The sequence below is a fragment of the Mycteria americana genome, chromosome Z (genome assembly GCF_035582795.1).
Source record: "Mycteria americana isolate JAX WOST 10 ecotype Jacksonville Zoo and Gardens chromosome Z, USCA_MyAme_1.0, whole genome shotgun sequence".
Classification (NCBI taxonomy): Eukaryota; Metazoa; Chordata; class Aves; order Ciconiiformes; family Ciconiidae; genus Mycteria; species Mycteria americana.
In genome coordinates, this window is record NC_134396.1 from 31,235,374 (window position 1) to 31,248,804 (window position 13,431).

Here is a 13,431-nt window from a genome sequence, read left to right on the forward strand (position 1 = left end):
ATCTACCTGCATCAGAGGGAGCAATAGCTCATTGCTGCTCTAGAAAGTAGGCTCAGAGTGTCCAAAATTGGGTTATCAGACATGAGGTACTGAAGTCATAAAGATAATCTTGGAAGCATGGACTTGAAATTTATTCAGCACGCTTTCTGAGACACTTTGTCTGTCCAATTTTATGTTTGTGTTTGCTTGCACTGCAGCAGGAATATATTTGAATGCAGCTTGTAAGAATTCAGGACTAAACGTACATACTGAAGTCACCCTTAAGACTTGACTTGTCTTTGGCTCTCACTTCAGATTTCAATGGCTGTGCAAGAGTCTGCCTTTCAGATCTCATGGGATGCCATACGTTTGAGCATGCCAATTGGGCTAGTATGGCAGCAAGCAGAGTCAGATGCATTCGAGAGCATGTGGGCAGAAGAAGGTAGGGAGGTGAACCCTGCTGTGCATAGCCATTGTTTTGACAGTGTGTACACAAAGCCATAGATCCTTTTGGGATTAGTGCTGTCTAAGCCAATTTTCCTCTTACATATCTCAGGACTTGACAGTGTCTGCAGGCAGAATGGTGTCTATGAGCATTCATAAGATTCTTTATCTCCTTAAAATGCGAGCAGCCTCCGAATTAATGAAGTGAATCAGAAAGAAAAATATCTTCTGAATTTAAAATAAAGCATCATCTGTATTTAAACTACAAGACTTATCTATCCTTGATTAAGTCTCTCTGACAGTCCCTATCTTTGCTCTTAGACCTTCAATGTAGATACAGTAAAGATATCTTGCCACACTGGAACTCTAAAACAAAACTGGGTCCAAACTTGGAGGAAAACAGACAGATTTTACTTAATTCCCTGAGGATCCCAGAAAATATTACAAACATTGTCAATCTTCCACCTCAGTATCCTCACACTTGCTGAGCACTAACCTGCGGTGTTACTTACTGAGTGGGTTTTACATTCTTCTCTGAAATGTCTGACACAGGATGTAAAGTATCAAACCAATATAAAGATATGATATCTGTGTCTTAATAAGTCTGTAGGGTGACTACTGATCAAGAAGAGAGAATTCCCACACAGTCTGCCTCCATTACTTGCTCTGTTCTGCTGGCACCTGCCATCATGCCAAAAGACAGTAAATCTTACTCATTTTCTTGCCTGCACAAAGCAGGACAATATTGCCCAGGACTGCAGACAGTGATTTAATCCATTCTTTGGTGCCCTGTGAAAAAAACCTTTTGGCCAAAAATTACTTGTCCTTCAGGCTACCAGGAAAACAGACAGTTCAGTTATCTTAATTAGCACATATATCCTTCCGTAAAACTAGATCTGCGTCTACAAAAGAGAAAAAAATACCAATTAACCTTTGTAATTTGTCAACAGTAAGAGAATTACTTGCATTTCGTTGCTCCCAGTTTACAATGTAATGTCACTGTGGTCTGAGATTCCTTTTTAAATTCATACAGCTTCTATAAGTGACCCAGCACTCAGTATAAACTAAAGAAGTTAATTATTTTTATCTCTTACGGTTTATATCAAACGATCTCAAAGCACTTCAGAAAGAGCAGGTGCCTGATGATTTTTTGTGAGAGAATGATCTTGAGTCTTTTGCAGATCCATAAGTGTGCAGGAACTGTATTTGCATTTGTATATGAGTAACTACTTTTCAGTATGTGAACTATATAATTTTGATTCCAATTGCTGTGATTACTACATTTTGCGTCCTCTTTTTTTTTTTTTTTTTTTTAATAGAGCATTCCCCATGTCTTTCCACTGCACTTCTAGTAGAAATGTTCATAGCATTGGAATGCTATTCCTACTCCTGCTCTACAGTTCTTACTCCGGTTAAATTCCTCAGTGGTGCTGAAAGGAAGATAAGACAAAGAGACTGCAAAATCATGCAGCATTTGCTTAACTTCAAAAATAAAGTCTGTAGAAAGACCATAAAGATGAGAAACTAAATGTATCACATTCCATATTTTCTCACCTTGAAATTTTACTATTTTAAATTATTTTTATGGCAGTGTAATTTCTCTACAGCTTTCAAAATAACCCATTTCTGTTTTCTAAGAGATAGGCAGTTCAGCTGCCTTTTTTTTACAGAAGTCTCTAAATATATCAATTTTCTGATAAGACATGAGAAACATATTACTGTTCTCATCTTATCTATGAATTAAGTTATTGATATGCCAGAAAAATTGAATATTAAGAGCAGAAACACAAGCAAACAGCATCTCTACCTGATTAATTTTAAGTTTGAAGTATACAGGTCATGCTTTATTTCAGGAGCACATAGTAATTTGCAAAAGCTGCTTGGGATCTTGCTTTTAGCCCACTGCTGTGCTTCTGTTCCAAATAAAGATAATGTTAAACCAACCTCTTTGACTCTCAATAATATCTGCATCGTAACAGCCAAAGAGTTTCTTTGCTAGTGTGCCCCTTACAAACCCTGGCATCTTAATAATTCCGACTTTACTCAGCAGTGAAAGTTAATTCAGCCTTTTTTTTACCTGCTATCTTTGAAGTTTTGAAAAGCATATTTTAAATCAGAACTTCGAGTGCAAGGACCTGAGAGTAAATATGTAGCGAAAATTATGCATGGTTAATATTTAGGAGATAAGTGATCTTCTGAGGACAAAGGTAAATGAGTACAGCCCCTTTTTCTGTATGCTAGCTGCCCATGAACAGTCTTGCAGTCTCCTTATGCAGGCTCACTAAGCTCATATGCAAAGAAAATCAGCCGGGGAGTTACTTGCAATGACTATTTTTAAGCGAAGATGCTATTCATAGTGCATTTCACCCTAATTCAAAGCAAGTATTGGCACTAAAGAGTTGCAGAAGAGATATAAAGAATTTTAAGTCACAAGTGTTGTGAAGAGCACTGAAAATATTACCATCATAAAGTAACATCTGATAGCAGCAATAAAGGTTGGTATTGAAACAGATTCTCTCCCTTAACTTCTTTTCTTCTTTTTTCTCCCCACAACCAAGCAAACAGCTGACATGAATCTGGTACCTTACCATATGAAAAAAGACCACAGTGTAGTTGCAATCGTGTTAAAGCTTGATCCCTCCAGCTCTTCATTTGGCAATATAGAAAGCTACAGGTGGTCACAGAGGAAAACACTAGGCTTGACTGCATTCATGCAGAACGGCTGGTCACCAGAGTCATAAGGAGTTTTATGGTATGACATATTAGATTGGATGACTGGTAGAAAGAAGAAGGTAGTATGTGATGAAAATCCTTACGTAAGTTTGGTATGCGTGAGCATTTGTGATAGTCTTGTTTCCCAGGGAAAAACGTTGACGAAAAGCAGAAAGAACATTGAAACAGTTGTGACTAGTGGTGGGAATTAATTCTGGTTTGGTTTTTTGTTTTGTTTATTTGTTTTTTCTTACAGGGTGCTGTCACAGTTTTCCTTCCTGCTATTCACTCTCCTCTGTAGAACAACATTCAGTCTCCTGCTACTGACGGTAGTCCCTGTTACTCCGGGCCCCAAAATACATTAGGGAGCAAGTGGGAGATACCAGAGGGCCCAGTAAGAACTCCTCTGTCTGTGGAAATCAGTCTGAATTCAGGGAGGGGATGGATAGTCCTGGTAGTCTCTAAGTTCAGCACTTTGAAAAATGCTCTTTGGAAACATAGCAAGCCAAATTTATTCCTTTTTTTTTAACAAGTAGTAATTCCAGGTAACTATTTGCAGATCAGTGACCTGCTCTAGATTTGCACCAAAAGAAGTAAAGCTTAGGTCTAGTTTTTTCTTCTGTATAATCCTTCAAGGAGATTTTAGCAAAGTCTTAGTTTTTGTGATGTAGATGGTCTTATCAGATCGTCTTGGCATATCAGTACTCATTTGGTCACTACTTTACCTAAGTGCTTTCCTCTGTGCTTTCTTGAGAAGAAATTTGTTTAAGAGGTCGTAAGTGAAGAGTCCCTTTCTGATGGGTCACCCTGTTGCCTCTCAGTCTTGAGTTACTACTGATCAGCTGTTCTCCTGTCCATATAGCCACAGGAAATAAAATTTTCTTAATGTAAACACAGTGGAAACAATGAATTGCAATGTCTTTTGAACATTTTTCATCCTCTGTGAAGCTGAATTATTGAGATCAAAAGCACTTTCAGAGTTAACCAGATGTGGTAGATGCATCCACTTACATTTATGCAATACAGATTCGATCGAGTTCAGTAAGTTAAATGGCATTTATGTGAAGACAACAAACTGTCTGCCAACATCATATTATGCTGAGAATGAACTTTTTATTTAATCCAGCATGAAAAATGAATCAATGTTTTAGTATTTTTTTAGGGCAGCAGCATTGCTATTGCAGTGACTTGCTCATGAATGAAATTTAAGGTCGGTCCTTATGTCTATTTCCTTAAAGAAGAAGCACAGGCTAATGATTCATTTTCAGGCCTAGACATTTTGAATATCTATGATAAAGTTCCGTGTCTGATAATGGCTTCAGAAAGTCAGTAAATCTCTCAGCCTGAGTGTGGCATTCGAACAGGAAAAAAAAAAGGTGCTGCAAAGATTAATAGCTAAATTAATACAAAAATTATTCTTATTTATGCTGGACATAGAATTTAGAAATGGTGTTCAAAAGTAAATACACTGGGAAAAATACAGTTTACTTGGTGAGAGAATGCAGCAGTGACTAATTGCTCAGCAGCATGCACATAGGCTTGTGACAAGAGAGGGAGGAGGAATAATTTTTCCCTACCTTAAGAATAAGGATAAAGGTTCATAAAAGGAACATTTACCCAGTTTGCAGTTCTGGCAGCCATCTGAACAAGGTATGCAATCTTCAGAGTCAGGATCTTCCACTTCACCTGTGTTTTGAAAATCACCAATTTTGGGTTAATTCTAGATAATGGAAGGCCAACATCTGGAAGCACTCAGCAAGGTTCCTGGAAATAAACTTTATCCAAACCCCAAAAGGAGAAAAACTCACACCAACTTCTTTTCTCATTTGTTCTTGTGTAACCCCACTCAATTTGAGGACAATACTCCTCTTTTGCATTAACATAAGATTGGAAGAGAATCAGAGCTGGAGTTTTTGGGCCTCAGGATCAGGTGTGACTGTATATTTCAAAACAGGAACCAAGATCCTTAACCACATTTCTGTGACAGATTAAATAGCGTATTTGTTAACTCCTACTGAAGGATGCTTACCTTCTCCACAGCTATGCTTCTGACATATGTTTTGAGTAAGGTAGTAGCCTCTGAAACATCTTTTGCAGTGGCTGGAGTTCAGGCAGACCTCACAGTGGCCGGAGCATGCCACGCAGTTGTGCTCCGAATGGTAGTGACCTGGAGGACAGCTCTCTCTGCACTCCCCGTGATACAGGAAACGTTCAAACCCTCTTCTATCTGTGTGGCAAACAAATCGGAAAAAGATGCCAGCAACAGAGCACGTTTGGGCATAAGAAGGAGCTTTATGAAGCACCGGTGCTTCAGCTGATGAGAATGAATATTGTTCTCTGACTGCTAGATTTGTACAGTTTTACACCAGATGCGCTAAAATGTATAAAAGTTTCAGGACCTCAAACCTTCCACATTCTTGGGGATTTATGACATATAAAGATGTCATGCTGGTGAATAATTACTGTTTACATCCATCAATCTAATACAGTAAGGATTAAGGGATTTCCATTACTGAGCTCCCTTGCAGTGAACATAGAAGTAGTTGTACTGTATTGTACATGCGGATGTGGAATTGCCATTAGGAAAGCAAAGCTGCCCACTTCACCTTAGGAAAGGATCAGTCTGTGCCTGTAGTAGATTAAACTGTAATCCTCATCCTAGTCACAGCTAGCCTCTGGAGCCTTTTAGATTTGAATCTGAATAGCAAGCGTGCATCTATTTGCTATGGGAGCAATTGTATTCTCTAGTACATGGGGAACTAGGAGGTCCCCTACTTCAAATGCTTCTGAATGAAACCTGTGAAAACACCTACAACTCCATGTGCCACGTGCTGCAACATGGGGAGTTTTCTAATGGGTTACCCTACAGTATAAATTACATACATTATTGTGCTAAGTGTATTTTCTTGCTTTAACTATAGAGCAAGAATTTGCCTACCATAATTTACTTTTGAAACTGCAGAGGAAGCAGCTATAATAGGGAACGATTGCTGCACCATAGCACAACTATTCAGACTCTGTTTCTTTTACTTTTCATGTACAAATCTTTAGAACGATCTTTTTAGCCTCCTCAGGGTGTGACTCTCTCATCAGTGTCTTCATTTCTTGATACACAGAAATACAGAAATTTATATTGCTGTCCACTATAAGGAGAGACTTGGGGAACAATTATACAAACTTCTCCCTCACATTGGACCTGAAGTACCATTTGAAAACTTTGTCTGCTCACTCACATTCCCAAAGTAAGAAAGTCAATCTCATCATCAGTATGACAAATTAATGCCAGCCATACTAGTGTTTTCTTGTTATCTGGACACTTATTACTAAATAAAACCTGGGCCATTAATGACTAGGACTGAACTAGAAGTAGCAGCTGAAAGGAAAAAGGCTGTGAATCTATTGTGAGTCCTCAGGAAAAGCTCACCAAAGATTCCTTTTTATTAAGTGAATTGAAAGTTAAATCTTAAATACTCATTTCCGAGGGCAGTTGAGGCTAGTTACACATACTTGTACGTAATAGCCTCAAGTTCTTTCCCCATCAGGTGTTACAGAGGCGAGAGGGAATAATTTTTATAATGGAGCTTCAAAAGGAGAGGGGTTGCTTTTTGGAACAACCACAAATTTAACTATATTACCCTCTCTCTCAACCTAAGCTCTATAAAAATGTGTCAAAAAGACAAGTTTCTATGTGTGTTAGTGGTAAGCTTCTCTTTGCAGGCCCTGTTTGTCCAGCTGTAGGGACACAGAAGTCTGCGGTGGAACCCACCACGCTTGCTTCCTAGCCTTCCCCAGACAGACATTTTGGAAAGCCCCCTGGCTCCCTGCCTGCTTGTGCAAGCAAGCTGGCTCCAGTTCAGTGTAGCACATACTGTGTAGAGGCTGGAGGAGGCATGTATGGTGCTTTCTTTTCCAGAGGCAGACTATGTAGGTTTTCTGTCCTTTTTTCCCTCTGTTACTCCTTCTGTTTCTGTTAACATAGCTCCTATTCAAAATATACCACGGGAAAGGCAGAGTTGTCTTTTCTTGTACTTTTTAAAAAATAAATTGAGTTCCAGCTCCCTTCGGGGTTAAAACAAGATTATGATGCGGATCAATAGCAAAAGCACTACTTATTTTATTGGCTGTAACAACTGGTCCTGAGAGCAGAGGGAAAAGGGAGCTTGGAGGCCAAGGAAGGGGAAAAAGCTGCAAGAGGAAATTTTTCTTACCTGTTCCACAAGCGGTGCATTTGTTAGGTTCACTTCCACTGCAGTCCAGGCAGGTATGATGGCACAGATGACATTGTCGTTTGAATTCAAACTTTCCTCTGGGGCATTGCATAACACAGCAACCATCGTCAAAGACTCTTTTGAGGCAGAGGGAGGCATAATTACAAATTCAGCAACTACTTGTTCTTTAAGTTTAAAGGAAACTAACATGAAACCCAAGATATTCTTCATTCACGCTATTTACAAGAGTCTTTGCACATTACTCCTTCATTTTCCTGATCTTATTGATGGTATTTACTAAGTGGAAAGTCAATCATGTTTTGAACCTGGATCTTAGACTTCAGAGATTAGTTTTTTCTGAGATTTTTCTGAGAAAAATCACCTTTTGGTCCTGTATCTAGATGTCCTTCTACCACAATCCCTGCAGTGGTCACTTATGCCTGTTAAGGAAAGCAAGACTTGGTCTTTCTCTATGAAGGAATGATCCATCTGTTGAAGTTTCCTATTAGTTTTACTTTAAAGGCTTCCTGTGAACAGTACTACGGCTTCACTGCTATGACTTTGTATGTGAAGTCAAACATCTGTCTGAATCTTGGCCTTTAGGAGCTGTATTTTTAGACTTGCGTATCTGCAAACACTTAGGAGTTTTGCTGCTACATGTTGTCCTTTTGCTGGGTAATGAAATATTTGCTACAGAATCCTTTTACGTGACAAAAATTTCTGGTCCATTTTTCACTACTTAACGTCTACTGGTTTTAATCTGTTTGGGAGAAAAGTAGAAAAGCATCAATACAGATATGACTATTAAAAGAATATAAAAGAAGTTGGTTAGAATTTGACAGTGTTTTCAATATTAAGAAAATAAGAGAGGAGAGCCTGCAACATTCCACACTTAACTGCTTTGACCAGTTTGGTATCTGAGGACTTGGGACTCAATTTCTAGGGAAGTCGAGCACCATTCGGGGTCTTAGTACAGATTTTGAGACTACCAGCTTGTCCGTACACATAGGGAACAGTAGGCTTTCCATAACATTAAGATAGTGCATGCCTACTTGGAGCCAGCCAATGGCATTAGAGAATGTCTGCAATATGCCTTCATAAATTTGAGTTTCTATGGTCATTGTCAGATTAATTCTGAAAGAAGAGGAGAAAAAAATATGCAAAGTTTAAAATCAATTTTGTCAAATAGGCTTTGAAACCTTTTAAAATTTACTGTGATTGGAAAAGTGTAGACTTATGAAGAGTGAAGACAGCAGAACAGGCTATCATGCAAACAGCCTTCCTGAAGTGCACGTAAAAAGAAAACTTAGGAATTGATTAAAAAGACTTGCAAGGCTGAAGGCAGGCTGCTGGAGGGACCCAGTGGGAAGCCTGTATGGCTGTACGAAGTATTCAGCGAAGATGTATCTCTGCTCTGGAGTCTGACAGTAAGATAGTCCTATGCAGACTGTAGCTCGTATAGCTATACCTGCATCTTTAAGACCATTATTCAGCTCTTCATGGGGACTGCAGCCCTCTCTGGTTGGTTTCTGTGCGGATGGGACAATGTGACAGAGCCAGCGGGGCTATGCTTATATGACATGAAAGTATTACTGTATTCTACTGCACGTATTGGCTGTAGTGATAGGCATCCTTACAAACAGCTCATACAGTGGTAAAGTACATTTTTCTTGTTTTTTGTTATGTTGCCCCTAATGAAAGACACCAGCAGGTCAGATCTTGTCACTAACCTTTGTAGCTCAAACAGTAAACAAGTGGATGAGGAATTTTGTGAAAATCAGTTTGGCTGGACAAAAAACTACAATTCCATAATTTTTTAAAAACAGGTAACAGCATTTTGAATTGTCCAACAAGTAGATGATCTGACAGTGATTTTATTATGAAATAAGGTGACATCTACTGCTGGATTTTCACAAAGAACAGGGATTGTTCAGTGTTTTCATTTTCACATTATTTTCAGTAACCCCCCCTGCCAAGTCTTTTCATCCTTTTCAAAGAGGAAAGGTGGTCCCCTGCAGAAAAGCAGCACTGCTGATTTTAGTCTGTATTATCTAATGGCCACTCATTGGTGTCTTCAATAGACACGATCTGAAGCTCTCAAGAGCAATAGGATTTAGACTTCTGTTTCAATTAAACACGTCTATTTCAAGTACATAACGAATAATGTCCATTGGAAGGATTTACGCTTTATCCTCTGGGTGAGATTTTTCTTTATTATTATTTCTTTCACTACTGACTGTCCTAATATGTCTTTTTCTAAGAGCTTTCATAAAGTCCAGAAGGAGCACAGAAAGCTTTTGGAAACCTTGGATGCTAACATTGAAAATTGTTAGAAGATTTGTTACAGGAAAGGCAGCAGCACCCTTCCAAAAGGTCACAGAGACCTCATTCATGTAAACGCCTAGGTGGTTTTGCCTAATGGCATTGTTTTGTACCTTCTTTGTTTTGCTGATATCTCTGTGTAAAGCTCACAAAATAGGTTGCAAGGAAACACAATCTAATTTAAATGCAATTGTGAATTGGAGAAATCCAGCCTACAGTCCAAAATGCTGCCCAGACTTCCTGTGCTAATGCCATTTCTGACGTAACACACCTTAATTCAATACTGTTTCCTCAGTTATGAATCTTTTTGGACTCCACTGGTCCTGGTGTGTCTTTTATTGGCATAGTCATATCCTAGATATTTGCAAGGTAAATAGCAGGATTGCTTGGGGATTTTTTTTCTATGCCTTACAGCACCTGATTCTGATTTCATACCAGTGTAAATATCAGCTGCCTACAATGCAATCCAGTGCAATAGAGCCAGAGCTATCGGTGTGAGAATAAAGCTATTGGTAGTGCATGAGTTTAAAACCAGTAAACTCCTGGATTAGGTGCGAGATGGCCTAAACATAAGCCTCTGATCTGCAGTGTTCTGTGGAAAAGCTTCATTCTAGTTCTGTTCACTCCTCATGGCAGGTTAGAAAAATCAGCCTAACTTGAAATGCCTTAGTTAGGGGACGGATGATGCTATGAATATCTCCTGAATTAGCTGATTATTAACCTCAGCGTCCATGTTCATGCCTTGTGCCAAACTCCATAGCTATGTACAACTACAGATCCCCTAGACTCTTGCTGTTAAATTTGTCACCGTTGTGATTCTAGCAATTATGATTTTGGAAGGATGACAATGAAAGAAAGACTATTTGACACAGTAGAAGAAATTTTTCTGTATCTGTGGGAATCATCCGGCTAAACATCAGGTGCCTGTGTAGCCAGCTGTCTTGTTCACATGACACTTGTTTTCTCACTTGCCCTGGTTCTGTTTGCCCTAATCATTGCTTGCTTCTTCAGTCGACTCTGCAAGCTAGTGCTAAAGACCATACAGCCACTTCTCCAGATGATGATGTGAGGTCTTTGTGCTGCACCGTGCTAGGGGACAATTACCTTGTGAGTGGGCAGCTGATGCAGTTGTCCGGCTCAGGCCCAATGCACTTCTGACAGGATGCTTCACACAACAGACATTCTTGGGAATCATCAAGATATTCCCCTGGTAGAAAAAAAATTGTTTATTTCAGATCAACATCTCATATCAAAAAAACCCATGCACCAAGCCAGGCTGGAAAATGTAATGAGTAAAAGGAATTAGATCTGTTTTGAATTACTGAAATGAGCACATTTCCCTGTGGTATCAGGAAAACAAGTACTGGCTCCTTTGGGGAACTAGGATACTCAGAATTAGTAGTTTCTAGTCCTTATTTATTTATTTATTTGTTTTTTTCCATGTGAATCTGACGGAGAGTGATTCTTGTTGTCCGGGTTAATGCTATGTCTTCTGCATCATTTGGAGTAATGGAACTCTTTAAGATGCACCATGGAGAGTTACAGCAAAACCAGTGCTACCTAGGAGTATTCATTACCTAATGTCCTTTGGTACAGCTGCAACATGCTCCTGGCTGCAAGCTGCAGCATAAAGTGTGCTGCATGGGTGTGGGGTATGTTATGTGCAGAGAAGGACTTGAGTAAGCTTCCATTAGTCAGAGACATGTTGGTGCTCCCCAAACCTCTAGCTATAACATCTTTTGTCCCCCTCCCAAGCTGCTGCTGGAAGACTCCACACCTAAAAGACCTAAGCTCTCATTTAGGCTGAATGAAAATTTGGTGCCTAAGTGCCTGTTTGGACTTGAAAAAAAAAAATTTGTATTAAATGAATTGTTGCCTCAAAACTGAGATAAATATATAAACACTTCCAGACCATGAACGCACTAGTACTACTATGGTGCTGAAGTGCAAAGTTTGCCTCTTTATTTGCTGAATGTTAATTAAAATATTGGTACGAACCGGTAAGCTGTACACTTTGTAACTCTCAGAGCAGAGATATTAATTTGGTAAGTAGCGTGAATACTGTATCTGTGTGCAGCATCGTGTGGGGACAGTAAATCAGTTTATCAAGCAGTTTTATAAAGCTCAAGATTGGGTCAGTTTATTATGTCAGTTTGTTATGGGAAAATTTATTCTAACTGAGTCTATATATTTGAGAGAATTGGCTGTTCCTTCATTCTTAAGTAATGGAAGAGGTTGGGCAGAGAGTCCTATATAACACATAAATGCTGCAGTTTCTATGGATACTTCAATATGGAGAAACTTTTCCTACTTGCATTGTACTTATCATCCTTAAGGAGATGGGAACAGTATCGTTATAAAGGCATACCAACTGGAATGTCCAGCCCCCTGCGGGCCAAAGCTGTGGTACCCAAAATGTAGGTAAAGATACAATTTTCATTTTGTAATGGTTTGCCTTTCCCCTGAAGAAAGGAAAAAGGTAAAAGACGAGCCAAAAGCCAGTGACGGAGCCATATAAAACACGAAGACAGTGCTCCTCAGAGGCTGGTCTGGGATTAGTGCTAACTGGGAAGAAGTTCAGAACTGGGAGCAAATGAAGAGTCTCTTGATGAGATCAGGGAAACAGAAATCTGTGTATGCATAGACATTCACACATTTTTATAGTTCTCATTATCCAAAGAGCATTTTGTATATATATATTTTTACATGCATTTATGTAATCCCACACATGTCCATATAGGCCAAACCTTGAATCGTGTAAATTGACATAATTCCATGGAAGTGGTGTAGATTTTCTGAACTGCAACACTGTATCTTGTATGATAGATTACTTTATAAAAGACTAATGATAAAAACATTATAAATTGTATAACTGTTTGACATAGAATTCAGCAGGATTCTGAATTTATCCAGCTAGTACTGAGATAAAATGTTGTACTGATGAATAACTATCACAATACAGAGTATTTATAATTTTCACTTTCTAAGAAAAAAAGACTGTAGCCTGCTGTCCCGTAGATCATCAGGCCATCGACAGATTAGCTTAATGCCTCATGAGTCTTTCCGCTTACGTATTCAGAGGATATAACATGGAATCCAAATGCTTTATGAGATTTTAAAATATAATTTGATATATACATATATATATACACATACCCACATATATTTGGACAATACACAATGATGAAAAAATGCAGTATCTGGAAAGTCTTCCTACTGCAGGTCTGGTGGCTCAGTGCTTTATACTACTGGCTTTACATCACCGGGAAATCTGTCAGGGCAACGTTATTAAATAATTGCTTCTCTGATGTTGTTTTGCGATATATGTTAGAAAAACTTTTTGTTTCTCCAGTCTGTCACTTTATTTGCCCGCACTGCCTGTATGCTTATCCATTGGACCTGAGCTACTAATTCATACACCTCGGCTGTGCCCACTCAAATCCTTCCCACATGGTAGAAGTGCTTAGTTTTAAAAGGCTTTTGTTATTTCTTTGTTATGCCTTTCATTGGAAGTGCTGTAATTCATTTCAGCTGGGCTGGAACAGTGCCAGGAAGACCAGTTCTCTGCTTACTTTATCCTTCCAGTTGAAGCATTTTAAAGCATACTATTATAAGAATGTGCACCAGAAAATACTTACATATTAGGCCCTCTGAATTGCAAGTCACATCTAGAGCTGTAGATCTGCCACTAAGTGTTAACAAAATAGTTTTTAGTGGATATTCAAAGAATTAACACTGAAATGCAACGTTAAAGAAGACTTTTACA

The 13,431-nt window shown here is 38.9% G+C and overlaps 1 protein-coding gene across 1 annotated transcript in view; it reads right to left on the reverse strand.

The window, feature by feature from the left end:
- The window catches only part of PCSK5 (proprotein convertase subtilisin/kexin type 5), a 259,698-nt gene that overhangs the window by 38,644 nt on the left and 207,623 nt on the right, over nt 1-13,431 (reverse strand). Inside the window, exons 21-24 of the mRNA XM_075526631.1 lie at nt 10,770-10,872; nt 7,344-7,480; nt 5,165-5,362; nt 4,753-4,821 (exon numbers count right to left, since the gene is read on the reverse strand). Coding sequence (XP_075382746.1) covers nt 4,753-4,821; nt 5,165-5,362; nt 7,344-7,480; nt 10,770-10,872 — 507 coding nt within the window. The remainder of the gene's footprint in view (nt 1-4,752; nt 4,822-5,164; nt 5,363-7,343; nt 7,481-10,769; nt 10,873-13,431) is intronic.